At 37.8% G+C, this 14,181-nt stretch overlaps 1 protein-coding gene, 4 non-coding genes and 1 pseudogene across 5 annotated transcripts; 5 read left to right on the top strand and 1 right to left on the bottom strand.

The window, feature by feature from the left end:
* The first annotated feature begins 10 nt into the window (after positions 1-10).
* Positions 11-2,775, top strand: LOC137715450 (small ribosomal subunit protein bS20c). Its single transcript, XM_068454785.2, has 3 exons — positions 11-1,158; positions 1,442-1,605; positions 2,370-2,775. Exons 1-3 carry the CDS (start codon positions 1,002-1,004, stop codon positions 2,601-2,603), a joined length of 555 nt encoding a protein of 184 aa, XP_068310886.2. The 5' UTR covers positions 11-1,001; the 3' UTR covers positions 2,604-2,775.
* Positions 2,776-4,022: 1,247 nt separating this feature from the next.
* On the top strand, positions 4,023-4,217 carry LOC137716639 (U2 spliceosomal RNA). The gene has a single exon (XR_011065706.2). It is a non-coding gene; the product is annotated as a U2 spliceosomal RNA (small nuclear RNA).
* Positions 4,218-5,421: 1,204 nt separating this feature from the next.
* Positions 5,422-5,617, top strand: LOC137716640 (U2 spliceosomal RNA). Its single transcript, XR_011065707.2, has one exon. It is a non-coding gene; the product is annotated as a U2 spliceosomal RNA (small nuclear RNA).
* Positions 5,618-7,426: 1,809 nt separating this feature from the next.
* On the top strand, positions 7,427-7,622 carry LOC137716638 (U2 spliceosomal RNA). The gene has a single exon (XR_011065705.2). It is a non-coding gene; the product is annotated as a U2 spliceosomal RNA (small nuclear RNA).
* A 2,125-nt stretch (positions 7,623-9,747) lies between these two features.
* LOC137716637 (U2 spliceosomal RNA) lies at positions 9,748-9,942 on the top strand. The gene has a single exon (XR_011065704.2). It is a non-coding gene; the product is annotated as a U2 spliceosomal RNA (small nuclear RNA).
* A 2,828-nt stretch (positions 9,943-12,770) lies between these two features.
* LOC148697784 (putative pentatricopeptide repeat-containing protein At3g15200) lies at positions 12,771-14,181 on the bottom strand (annotated as a pseudogene).

Raw genomic sequence — 14,181 nt, forward strand, 5'->3', positions numbered from 1 at the left:
TCGGTAAAAGTATCGGTTAAAACTACAAAATCATGGAAGCCTTTTTTTTAGATAATATATCGGTGTCGGTAAAAGTATCGGTTAAAACTACAAAATCATGGAAGCTTTTTAATCAACATGAAAATAACGTTCGACATTTTCACAAACTCCAAAGTCAACATATTCGCCTGGAACAACATATAGACTTCGTAAAATAATGTAGTGTTATAAATAGGTAAAAGTTAGAGAGATGATCTTGACTAGTTACAGGAGCGAAATAAGTGTAAAATATCACACTATAATTGTAACACAAGGGAATGACTAATAAAAGTGCGAGGAATAGATACTGATGTTATTTATCTTTTCTTTCTCTTTTCTATATCTGTTGATAGCAATCGGAGTGCTCTATTTATAGAGCAACCTCGTATTATTACATGTTGAAAATTTACAACACACCTTTTGAAAAATGATCTCCTTCATTTCCAAGTCTACATATCAACACTGCCAATGTTTTCATTCATCTACCAATGTTGCAAATCCAATCTGCGTGGGTATTGAAAAAGTCTACCAAGGTTTTCAATATCATTGTGGGCATTCATTAACCCACTAGCATTTTCAGCATGTTGTAAAAATTTACCTTCCATTACTTGTTTCTTGAGGCATCCCTTCGGTCCTGTGGCCGCTAAACCGGCCAAATTCCGACAACTCATAACAGCGAGTCCTACCCAACTCAGTCGTCGTGATCAGGGTGGCCGCCCTCTTTCCGGCAACGATTTACAAACTAATGTACCGTCGGCCGGCAGGGCCAACATCCAGTGCAGACAACCCCACATTTAAATGTAGGCCGCTCCTTTTTAACAAAATACTAGTGAAATAAAATTATCATGGACGGAAGAGTAATTCCAGACATCCAATTCGCCCAGGGGTAAAATAGGAGTTTCATATCCGTAGTGGATAAAATTCAGAGAAAGAGCATTCCCTCTGCACTGCAGACAGAGAGCTTCAAACAATTTGAGAGAGAGATGGCAGCTGCAGTTCATTGCCTATCTCCATGCCTATCCCTCCCTTCAAGATTCGGCAAGCTTTCACTCAATATCCCTTCTACTTCCTCTGCCACTACTCATTCCACAACTTCCCTCAGTTTCTCAGCCACCCTTTCTCCCAATTTCTTCTCCAAAGGTAATCAAAGCTCTCTCTCTCTTTAAATTACTGCATTTTTCTTCTCGGAATTTTGTTTTAACCGTGAAAATTTTGAAACTTTTCCTATTTCAAATATGGGGTTTTCGAGATACGAAGAAGCCCAGTTGTACAAGTCCCAGTCGTGTTATTGGGGTGGAAGATTTCGCATTTTGGTGTAAAATTTTGGTTTCTGTATCATATTATCACCAATTTTTCAGCACCTTACAGTGCAGAATGTTAAATCAAAAGAGAAAAATTACATCTTTTTCTTGTCTATTTTCAGGGTATTTGGCTGTGAAACCACTTCAGAGGCCGGTTCGACATTCCATTGTTTGTGAGGTCGCTACGAAGAAGCCCGACTCTGCTGTGAAGAGAGCTCGGCAGGCCGAAAAGAGGAGGATTTACAACAAATCCCGCAAATCCGAAATTAAAACCCGAATGAAGAAGGTACTTCTCTTTTCGGCAAGTTAATTAGATTTTACCTGATGGGTTTTGCTTCTTTTGGCTTGCATTGTATGTAATATAAGTTTATTCTGATTGGATTCGGGTTGAAGGAAGTACTTGTCTTACATTGTTAACTGATGGGTTTTGCTTCTTGTGACCATGTTTGATACTTGGATTCTCATCTAATTGTGCAACCATATCACTGTCTAAATTGATCTAATAATTTACGTTAACGACCAAGTTCTGCGTTGGGATTCATCATTTGGTTGGTTAAATTATACTTGTTCTAAGTTAAGGACATCTTTCCAGAAGTGGATAGGCAATTGTACCTTTACTTCTTAATCTATATGTTTGTATTGAAGAGCATCTTTCTATGAGCTATGGAAAGGCAATTGTACCAAAGATACTGTATGGATGGTATTTGGTGTAACGCAAGTTGTGCCGGAGAAATTATTTTGCTTAGTGGTTTCGGAGCATCATCTTTTAAAAAAAGAGTAATTTCAGATAAAAATGTTAGCTATGTGCTTGTATACTGTAAGGATACGTGGGCTAGTTTATATGTTTGCAGAGATGGTACGAGTTGTCATGAAAGTTTTTGTTTTATCCGGTGTTTCTGTTATTAAATTGTGTTGTTTCCTTCTGTTCTCTGTTATTAAATGGGAAGATAAAGTTTGAAAGACCCCGTTAGCGTTGTTACCTGCTGAGAAAGGAATGGTTAGCATTTCAAATTGGAATGCCATTGATTAATATTTGGCGACCTTTTCCAGGTTTTGGAAGCTCTGGATGGGCTGAAGAAGAAGCCAGATGCTGCACCCGAAGAGGTCCTTTCTATTGAGAAGCTCATTGGAGAGGCATACTCCATTATTGACAAAGCAGTAAAGGTGGGAACTCTGCACAGGAATACGGGAGCACGGAGAAAGTCTCGACTGGCTCGAAGAAAGAAGGCTGTTGAGGTCCACCATGGCTGGTACACCCCAACTCCAGAAGCTGCTAGTGTCTAACACAACCCCTTTGTTGGGTCGGTCTTTTGTTTCCCATAACATTTTGCCTTTGTAATGTGTAGCATTTGTCCTTTGAATGTATACACTTCTCTTTTATTTGGTACATGATTAGCCGTATTCAAATCGGGAAGTATTCAAGGTTCAATCAAATAAGATTTAAAGTCATTTTTCACTGATGCTGTAACTTCAGCACGAAGTTTTTCTTCCATGATCCAACAAGAGCCGACATCTTCGAGTGGAAATCATTACACAGAAATGCGAATGTGAGAAGAACAATGCATTGACGATGGGAGAGAACTCGATCGATCTATTACTTTTCCGTAGGTTTGCCAGTAGCTACCTGAAACTATACACTCATAAAGTCCCTCGTCCAGAAGAGGTTCCGGTATGTCAGCTAGTTGGTCAGCAAGTTCAGAATCTCCCCCAAAAACTCCTCCATTTCTTCAACTACTTCCATTACACACTCGACCATGCTCTCGTTTCCTACACATTCAAACAAAATTCGACTCGGTTAATAGTCTCTCTTCTCAAGTAAAATTTTCCCGACATATATAAAGTTGGAAATGGCAACAGCTACTGGCTAAAGCTAGCTAAGTTTGATCAGTAGTACAGGGAGAGTCCTGATTAGTGGAAGAAGTAGGAGAGTGTGACGATCCTTCTCCTCCTCCTTGTCGGATTTCAGTGAGCGGTGATGTGCTTTTTTTGCTATAACAGTACCCGGAGTTTAGTGTGTTCACCAAGCGAAGCATTCTTTAGGAGCAGGTAATCAATCCCGTTCAACCTTCTTGTATACTTTGACAACAAAAATGTTTGAGGTGCCGTTCATCGTGTTGATTTCGAGACTGCTTAATTAGCAGCGTTTGGGTTCAGACACAACCCAACTGCAGGCAATGAATGCATGAACTTTCTATGTACTGTATGTGCAAATTTCTCCCCATGTAAATGCAGAAGAGGTTTGAGATTTGACATGAACTTTTGTTTTCTGTTCTTCAACGTCTTTGTGTGCAACAATTCTAAGAAATTCTAAGAACGAAAAACAGATTAGCATCGATCATCTACAGAACTCAAATATATCGAAAAAGCCTTCGCCGTCTTGTTTCAGATCATTATACCATCAAGAGAGGTAAACTTAAACTCGAAAATAAAGCTTTACCTTGCTGCTTTTGATGTCGCCTGGCGAAAACAACACAACAATCGATCCTTTATCGGTTCATAGAAACCATTAATCCGTAAAGATAATTGAGAAGACAAAATATGAAGGATACCTCTGATGGTTTTACCTCCTAGCTATGCTAGGAAAGGGATGCATGTATCCTGACTTAGACTCGCATCACCAATATCTTAGTCCCACACTGGCCACAGCAAGAATAGGTAAACAAAGAGACAGAATAAATAAGGTTGCACGAAACATTACTAAGCATACCTTTCTCGGCCTTTTGGCTAAGATCAAGTGTAGTATCTGTTCTTATCAGTTTAATATCTGATATGTGGATCAATGGTCCACACGATATTAAATTAATTTTTTAAGGGGGAGAGTTTACTACAGTAGCTTGCTACTAGGGCTCTCGAGCGTCGCCTAAGTGTAGCACTACTGCTTGGGCTGGCGCACCCCACCAAATCCAGTTTTAATATGTTATAGTTATATGTGGATTGATCTAATTCTTTTTTGTAGTTGTGAGTTTGCAATTCTAGTTTCATATCCACACCAAATGAATCAAACTTTTAAAAGAGAATTTCAGATCGTAAATTCATTCAACCCTTTTGCATTTTTTCACTATTGAATTTCAGGTTAAAATATGTTTGAGATGTCATCGATCATGTTGTTTCCAGATTGCTTAATGTAGCAGGTTCAGATTCAGACACAACCATTTAAACTGCAAGAACTGAAAGCAGGAACTTCCTATCTGTGTGGAAGTTTCTCCAGAATGCACAAGAAGTTTGACATCATGGAGCAAGTGTTTGATTAAATCTCTTTGGTTGGTCATATTTTTTGTTTCCGATGACATTGTTCCTTTCGTAATGTGTAGTATTCATCCTCTCGATGCATACACCTCTCGTTTTATATGGAACAATAATTTTATTCCATCTTTTTGCGCAATGTAGTCTCTTAATCGACTTTGTCTTGACCACCAAATCTTGACATGGAACAAAAAGAGCAGAATGTTGGAAAAAAAAAATTAGCAACTTTGAGTAGAAATCAATACAGTGGAAGGTGAAGGCATGCAGAAGAGCAAGAACTCGATCGATTTATTTCTTTTTTGTAGGTTTTCTGGGAGCTACCTGAGACTTTACACTCATAAATTCCCTCTTTCCACAAAGCTTTCAAGTTCACCAGCTAACTTCTCACAACCATTTTGCAACAAGCAGCAACACCGCCACCCTCCCACAAGCCATATAACCACTTATATTCTCTTTCGCGACACTTTCCGGCAATATTACACCCACCCTCCCCCAGGCTGGCGCTCCTGCGTCCTACACATTATAAAGTTCAGCTTGATTAATAGTCCGCATCAAATTAATATGATATGTCAGACTGTCTTGCAAGAGAAAATTTCCCCGTCATATATAAAGTTATAATTAATCAGTGACAACAGCTATAGCTTATAGGAGTACGATCCTTCTCCTCTTCTTGTTGGATTTAAATGAGGGTCGATGGGAAAGGGAATGCAGGCATTAGCATTGCATTGTTCTAAAACTGTGGCTAATGTATACTTACTTAGGACTCACGTCTCCAACATCTTAGTCCCACACCGGCCTCAACAAGAATGGGTTAAGCAAAGATACAAAATAAATAAGGTTGTACGAAACAATATCAAGCATACCTTTCTCGGCCTTTTTGCTAAGATCAAGTGTAGTATCTGTTCTTATCAGTTTAATATCTGATACGTGGATCAATGGTTCACATGATATTAAATTTATTTTTTTTGGGGGGAGAGTTCATTACAATAGCTTGCTATTGAGACTCTTGTGTGTCGCTCAAGCGTTGCATTACTGTTCGGGCTGGCGCACCCCACCAAAACTAGTTCAATTCTTTACGGTTTTATGCCTAATTCTTTCTACTACAATTTTATGCTCAACTTTTATTTCCATAGATGATTTTACAAAGAAGAAACATGTCATAGTTCTTTCTTTTTTAGTAGTTGTAGGTTTTTGGCAATAGCAACGCAGTGATTTATTGATTTTATGCTCAACTTTTATTTCCATAGATGATTTTACAAAGAAGAAACATGTCATAGTTCTTTCTTTTTTAGTAGTTGTAGGTTTTTGGCAATAGCAACGCAGTGATTTATTGTAAGTTCTTGTAAAACAACAAAAAATTCAGATGGTAAACTAACAAAAAATTTAGATGGTAAACTAACTACCCAATGATGAAGTCATATTAAGCACGCCTTAAGCCCTGATGTTCGTAGGGCACATCCCACCACAATAGGTGAGTAGAAATCACTAGTTCATAATCTTGAGAGGAACTCCAAAGATGGTGATACCTCACCTTAGCGTGCTCCTCAACCAAAGTTCTAAAAAATGCTAGGTGCTAGTCGAGCGGCAGGTAGGGGCCTAGCACCTGGGCGCCTATGTAAATTTATTATATATCTTGTAAATAAGTGTCTATTTACACCTAAAAAACTTTACTTCTATGGATAATAAAATAAGGATAAAATGCAAAAATAAAAGTAGAAGACTACATAAAGTATATACATCCAAAAAGACATAACCCAAAAAGACCTTGTATGTTTAGTTATTTACAAAGAAAACTCTAACCTAAAGATGATAAAGGATTCAACAACTTCTAGATATTTTTTTTTAATTTATTATATATTCTCAATCCATTATTAATTAAACAAGTCATTTTCTTTGTTCATTGAATTTCTGACACTCAACTCTCATCTTTTTTCTTTATGTCGTCAATTCCAAAGTCTTCATCCCTTCTCTTCACTTCTCCATCAAAACGCAAATCCCTTGGGTTAAACAACCCAGTTACCCTCTTCATGCAGTGTCGTCCTGTCATCGAGCAAACAAGCCTTCATCTTCATCAAACTGCAGATCCCGACCTACCCAACCCAAAAATCAATTGAATTGTGTGGGTCAGTGTAGTGGTGATCCCCAATGGCGATGGTTTCAAGAAGTTTCAGATGGCTCTGGTTTCAAGAAGTTCCAGATGGCTCTCTCTCTCTCTCTCTTCTTTCAACAACGAAATTGCATATCTCTCTCTCCTTCCTCAACAGATCACTCTCTTGTCATCAGTACAAAGAGTTTTCTTTTTTCTTTTTTTTTTTGGTTACAAAACCAAGAGGCTGCCAAGGCCGCCTAGCCCAAGTTGCCCGCCTAGCGGCCCCCTAGACCGAGTTGCCCGCCTAGCCCGTGTTTTAGAACACTGTCCTCAACTCAACTCCTCGTCCGACGATCATTTTTTTTGCATCAGAAAATATAATATATACATTAGTGAACAAATAAAATGAATAATCCAAGAATTAGAATTCTTGCTGAAAAAGAAAAAAAAAAGAATTAGAAAATTCAAATTCAAGCATGGAAGACACAATAATTTGATAATCTCATCACTGCGAGCACAATAATTCGATAATCTTATAACTGAAACAAAAGAATTTGAATGGCATAATTCTAATGAATTGTGAGCAATTTTTGAATTTTTTTTTTTTTTATGATTGTGGAAGTAGCATTGGTATTAACAATTTAAGCATTTTTTCTAACAGCATGGAAGTTAGCCCCATTTTCTCAACTTGTTATATGTTAATCCCACACCGGCCACTGCAAGAAAGGGCAAAGCGAAGACAGAATAAATACGGTTTTACGGCTCATTACTAAGCATACCTTTCTCGGCCTTTTGGCTAAGATCAAGTGTAGTATCTGTTCTTATCAGTTTAATATCTGATACGTGGACCAATGGTCCACACGATATTAAATTAATTTTTTAAGGAGGAGAGTCCACTGCAGTAGCTTGCTACTGGGTCTCTCGCGTGTCGCCCAAGCGTTGCACTACAGCCCGGGCCTGGCGCACTCCACCAAATCTAGTTTCAATTTTTACAGTTTTATGCCCTGTTAAACTTCTAATTCAATTACGTGATTCTAGTTCAAGTGGTGGAGGAAAAGCATATGAACCCTAAGGGTTTACATCTCTCTCGGAATTTCGACAATTTACAGCGTCGATCGAAGCTGACTAAACTCTTTTAACACAACCATGTTGCGTCACATTTGCTAATCCAATTTCACTATTCTACTCCTGTTCGTTCATAGTGCTGTATGCACGTATGAATTTTGTAACTCTGTCGTTCATGGTCCCAACAATCTATATAATGTTGTTTATGAATACCTGGTTCATCGATTATATTGTTTTCCAAGGAATGGAAAATGCTACTGAAGAGATGAGCGAGAATGGATGGGTCTGGAGAATGTGACCCGCACGGTAATTTCTCTATCGTACACCTGGTTCAACCATGCCCGTTTATTACCAGAGGTTAACCTTGTTCAACTCCCTGTCCTTGTCATTGTTGGATTTCAGTGAGGGTTGATCGGAATTGATTTCAGTTTTCTTGGAGTTGAAGGAAGTGATTCCATGTTCCTTTCTGTATATTTTGACAATAGAAATGTTTAAGATTACGTCCATCGATCGTGTTGGTTCAACACTACTTACGGGTGTGGGGTATCAACATTTATATGGACTTTTGTTGAGTTTTTGAAGTAATATACTTTCACGGATTTAGTAGGCTTTTACTGACTATTATAAGCTCTATAAAAATTTCAAACTTTTAATGATATATTTTTTGTGGAAAATAAAGAAGTTTAACGATAGACTTTTGTAAAATTCTAGAGAGTTCAATGCTAGAATTTTGTGGATTGTCACGAACTTTTTAATAACCAATTTATTAATAAGCATTATTATTTTTAAGTTTTCATTATTGAAATGGTGATCATGACCATGATAAAGTGGTCTTATGAGGTGCTGGCAATGGTAGTGGTGAAAGTTTGTCCCGTGGTTATTGTCGGCAAAGTGGTGATAGTAAAGCCGGTGACTATGGTCGTGGAGGTAATAGTAGGGGTGCTGATTGTGGTGGTGTGGTGGTGGAGGAGTAGCGATGAGGCGATGGTGATGGTGATGGGCTGGTGATGTTGGTTGTAGAGGTGGCAATTATGGTGATATATTGTTCCATTCTCAAACCATTTAGCAGGGGCGTTACCTCACCTTTTTTTTTTGGTATGCGGTATGCTGCTCCACAAGCAAGGAGCATCCAATGTGTGGTGTGGCGACTTGGTGGTGGAAGTGCTGATAATGATCTTCATTGCACTATGGTGAATGGTGGAGTACATCATTAGAGAATTGAGAAAAATAAAATCCATCAACATTTTAGGGGGAGAGAATTAGTTTGCTATGATAAAATAATAAATAAATAAAAAATAAATAAAAACTTACTATAAAAGCACTCAAAGTCTATAAAAATCCATGAATTCGAAAATCTTTTAAAATAAATAAAATTTTGAATACACCTGAATTTTTGTAGACTCACAAAAAGTCATAATTGAATGTTCATAGAGTTTTAAAAGCCATAAAAGTCTTTACTTAATACAGAGTCACACAATACACCCCTCTTGAATGTAGTAAGGTTGCGTTTTAGACACAATACTTTAGAGGGGTAGTAAGGTTGGGTTTTAGACACAATACTTTTTAACCGCATGCAACGAAGACATGAACTTTCTACGCATGTGCAGACTTCTACCTCTGTGAATGCACATGAGGGTTGAGATATGACTAAAACCAATTGATTTTATTAAAGTTATGACTGAGTATCTAAATCTTGATGAATTCTTTCGTTATGACTGATTTTAATTTGCACCTTTCGATGTTGTTTGGCGAAAACAACACAAGAATCGATCCTTTATCGGTTTATCCATCCCTAATGATCCTAGAGCCATTAGTTTTTAAAGAGAATCGAGAAGACAAAGTTTCAAACGTCCCTGTGAAGGTTTTTACCTCCTAGCTAGGAAAGGGATGCATGCATGCATTGTAGTAAAAATGTGGGCGATGCAAACTTATTTAGGACCCATGTCATAACCATCTTAGTCCCACACCGGCCACAGCAAGAATGGTTAAGCAAAGAGAGAATAAATAAGGTTTTACAATTTTTTATTAAGCATACCTTTCTCGGCCTTTTGGCTAAGATCAAGTGTAGTATCTGTTCTTATCAGTTTAATATCTGATATGTGGACCAATGGTCCACATGATATTAAATTAATTTTTTTAAGGAGAGAGTCCACTACAATAGCTTGCTATTGGGACTCTCACGTGTCGCCCAAGTGTTGCACTATTGCTCGGGCTGGCACATCCCACCAAAACTAGTTCAATTCTTTATGGTTTTATGCCTAGTTCTTTCTATTGCAATTTTATATTAAACTTTTATTTACATAGATTATTTTACAAAGAGAAACCTTTTATAAGATTCTTACGCGTCGCCTAAGCGTTGCACTACTGCTCAGGCCTGGGGCACTTCACCACATCTAGTTTTAATCTTTTACAGTTTTTATGTCTTGTTCAACTTCTAATTCAATTACGGTGATTTTAGTTCGAGTTTCATAAGTCTATTTCATATCAAATCCGAGTCCATATTAAACACTTGAAAGTTGAAACCAACAACTATTAGGGATGGAGGAATGGTCCACACGATATTAAATTAATTTCTTTAGGAAGAGAGTCCACTACAATAGTTTGTTATTGGGACTTTCATGTGTCGCCCAAATGTTGCACTATTGCTTGGGCTGGCGCACCCCACCAAAACTAGTTCAATTCTTTATGGTTTTATCTTATGCCCAGTTCTTTCTACCGCAATTTTATATTAAACTTTTATTTACATAGATTATTTTACAAAGAGAAACCTTTTATAAGATTCTTTCATGTCGCCTAAGCGTTGCACTACTGCTCAGGCCTGGCACACTTCACCACATCTAGTTTTAATCTTTTACAATTTGTATGCCTTGTTCAACTGCTAATTCAATTACGGTGATTTTAGTTCGAGTTTCATGAGTCTATTTCATATCGAATCCGAGTCCATATTAAACACTTGAAATTTGAAACCAACAACTATTACGGATGAAGGAAAAGCGTATGTGCCTCAAGGGTTTCATCTCTGATTTTCGACAATTTACAGCCTCATTAACGTATAATTCTAATACCGTACGTATAGATTTAGATTTTTGATCACTTCAGACTTCGCAAATCTGTTTTCATGATTGCAGAAGGGGGAGAGAACTGTATCTAATTCTTTTTTATTCACAATATTTTTATTTGAGTTTATTTGGTTTTCTTTCTTTGTTTTATGGGTTACTACACTCATGCCTCACTCAATTTTCAATTATTTAAAGACGACTTTGATGATTTTCTATTGGAATGATCTTGTCACTGTGTACATCGCTGCATGTTCAAGGCGCTCCTCAACATCTCCAAAATAAATATGTTATCCTTTCGGCGGTCCTCTTTCTTCCTGCTCAAAATGGTTGCTATCAAGGTTCTAAATTTCTTTCTCAAATCTAAAAATTTAATCAACTTTTCTGATGAGCAACGAAAAACCATCAAATCCACGAACGAATAACGAGAAATACATACAGAATGAAAGTGGTGTGATCACTAAAAGGTGTTGTAGCCCGTGACACTCCCAACAGACTTTGGCAGCTAAGGCGACTGGTGGCGTGGCCATTTTGTTGCAAGTCAAAATTCTATGTTCATTATTACTACCATATCAATCCATGTTGCCACCTCCGTTTTGGCCAATATTTAACAGTATGATGGTCCCATTACTTGAATGGAATGATTGAGTTGATCGACGGTTCATGTGAAGTCACGTGATTGTATTCCGACGAACAATGAGAATCGAAAGCATTTTGATTTTCAGAGTTTCTGCAGCACCTTTGGCAGTGGGTAGGCAGTACCCATTACTTGAAACCAGTTCTATGGCAGCAATGGATGAAATTCCAAGTAGACCTCATACAACAATCGTCCTAACTTTACCGTATCTTTTGTTTCATTTCTTTTGGAACAATCACTACACTTTTTTTATTACGGATCTACTATCAGAAATTCAATGCGTTATCTTAGCATTCAATGTTTATTCCTAAATAATCTCATTTTTCAATTATTCAACCGAGCGAAAAAACACAATGCATATGATCAACCAAAGCAAAACTATCCTTGCACGCCGCCAATAGGATTGAAATAAAATTTCGGTGTTAGACCTTGGCTTTTTAAACAGATCAAAACTGCGATGTAGAAGACTATATATGTCTCGTTCAAAAGTGGTTAGTTCCAAATGAGCTTTTTGATAGGCTCACTTTGATGAGATTATGAAACTGATAGAAGTGGAAATCAGTGAAAAACATCAGAAATGCAACAGAAATTTCTTGAAAACTATTCAATCTTCATAATACTATTGACTTCCATGATTGAATGTACCTCAGGGCAACCCTACGCCAAGCAGTTTCCGGTTACAAACAAAATTACAATCCATGAAAAATTTCAATCCGTTTTCTTGGTGGAGGAATCAGGGAGGACTGAGGGGCATGAGTAAGATGATTTTAGAGCGCGTCTAACTACCGCCACCAGCCACCAACTGCGCACAGGTGGGTGTCGCATGTAGGCAAGGCAACGTAGATAGGCTTAGCTTAAGAGATCTGATCATATTTTATATTTTTACATTATTCATTTCCAGTTCCAAAATGTTAATTTGAGAGCATCTCCAAAGAAGATATCAAAATTACCACGTAGGCATACAACAGTAAAAAAATGGTACCAAACTCTCTTCAACCGAGCTTTCAATTTCTTAGGTGGGGCTAAGTCATTTGAAGACAAAGCCTTTTGCTGTAAAATTTGATAGCAGATGTCAAATTTATTAAATGATATTTTAATAGATTAATATAATATTTAATAAATGTTTTTATGTTTTTGAAATATTTGATTGGTTGCTTAATCATTGGACTCCACAAAAAAATAAAAAACTTATTAAATGATATTATTATTTAACATATTGGGTGAAGCAAAATATTGTACAAAATGTCAAATTGCCACATAAGCTATCAACTATCATTTTGATGTTTTAAATTTGACATCTCATTTGAAGATACACAGTACAATACTTTTCGTTAGTTTCAAAAGTACTTCGCAAAGTTGGAAAATTTGAAATAGGTCCAAGGAGTGCATTTTGCAGTTCAAGTAGACCTACAACTAGAAAGAACGTCTTACCTTGTTCTCAAACTTCTGTACCCAAAGGCCATGTCAAACTGTCATTTTCCTCTGCTTGTCCACCTTCCTTTTTCGACTGGACATTCATAGAATACATCAATATTTCGGTCCTTGGCTCTGGCATCATCCCCTTTGATGTCATCTCACGGAAATAGCGCAAAGTTTCCTTGACCCTTCTCTTATCATGGAACCCATGAATCATAATGGTATAAGATCGCCGGTCAGGTCCCAACCCATTTTTCTCCATCTCGTCCCACGCACATCGCACTCTTTCCTGACAATCCCATTCCATATACAACTACAACAGCAAGTTGTATGTGTCACCAGTCAGGTTGCATCCATTTTTCTGCATTCTCTCCAACAGGCCAGGAACTTCCTCTGGTTTCTTCGACGACTTAAGCAAGTAATTGAAAGTTACTTCATTGGGCAGACAACTACCCTTCCTGTGTTCCATTTCTTCCAAAAGCTCGTAAACCTTCTCCATACACCGTACTTTGCATGTTTAATTAGTGAGTTGTATGTTGCTGCATTTGGGCGACATTGTCGAGCATTCATTTCCTGAAATACTTCCAATGCACGAGGAAACCTCTTCTTGAAACAAGGAGCATCGATTATGCAATTGCATGTCACCACGTCTGGGTTGCAACCCTGATCCCACATTGCTCGAAATAACTTGAGTGCCGTACCCAACTTTCCTTTCCTTTCCAAAACCTTTCCTTTCCAAAACCTTTTCGCCTCGCTTCGCTCGCACACACCATCCATTAAGAATATATTCCACGTTTTTATATCTTGCCCGAACTCTTTCCCCTTCACGTTAAACAAAGCTTCCGCAGCTTCTACATGCTTATACCGGCATAACCACAGTATGAGCTTCTGAAACGCAACCAAATCAAGCTCGAGACCAAACTCTTTTCTCTTGTAAAATCTCATATGTTCCTTCACTGATAAGTCCCTCTCTCTAGTGCATTTCCACGAGCACGTGGTAGACTTCATTGAAAGCCCACATTTTCTTCAGAATCTGCAACTAAGTGGACGAAACAAATCGTGTTATTCCTACCCAGAAAGTAAAATAGGGAATTTTTAGTGAAAGTTTCGAGCTTTGGATTCGTTGGGATCTGAAAGTTGTGAAATTTGGAAAGGTAGGAGACGGGTTTGTGTGAAATCGGATAGCGAGCGTGATGGTTTTTGGTTTGGGTTTGGAATTTTAAACTGAAATCACGCTGGATGTTATTTTCCCGGGAAAAGATTATCAACGGTCGGAACTTGAAACGCATGTTTGTTTTTCTAATGCCGGGCGTGTTTGGGGTGGAAGAAAATCATTTCCTAGATTTATAAACAATA

The sequence above is a fragment of the Pyrus communis genome, chromosome 3, assembly GCF_041283825.1.
Source record: "Pyrus communis isolate YQ-2024b chromosome 3, ASM4128382v1, whole genome shotgun sequence".
NCBI lineage: Eukaryota > Viridiplantae > Streptophyta > Magnoliopsida > Rosales > Rosaceae > Pyrus > Pyrus communis.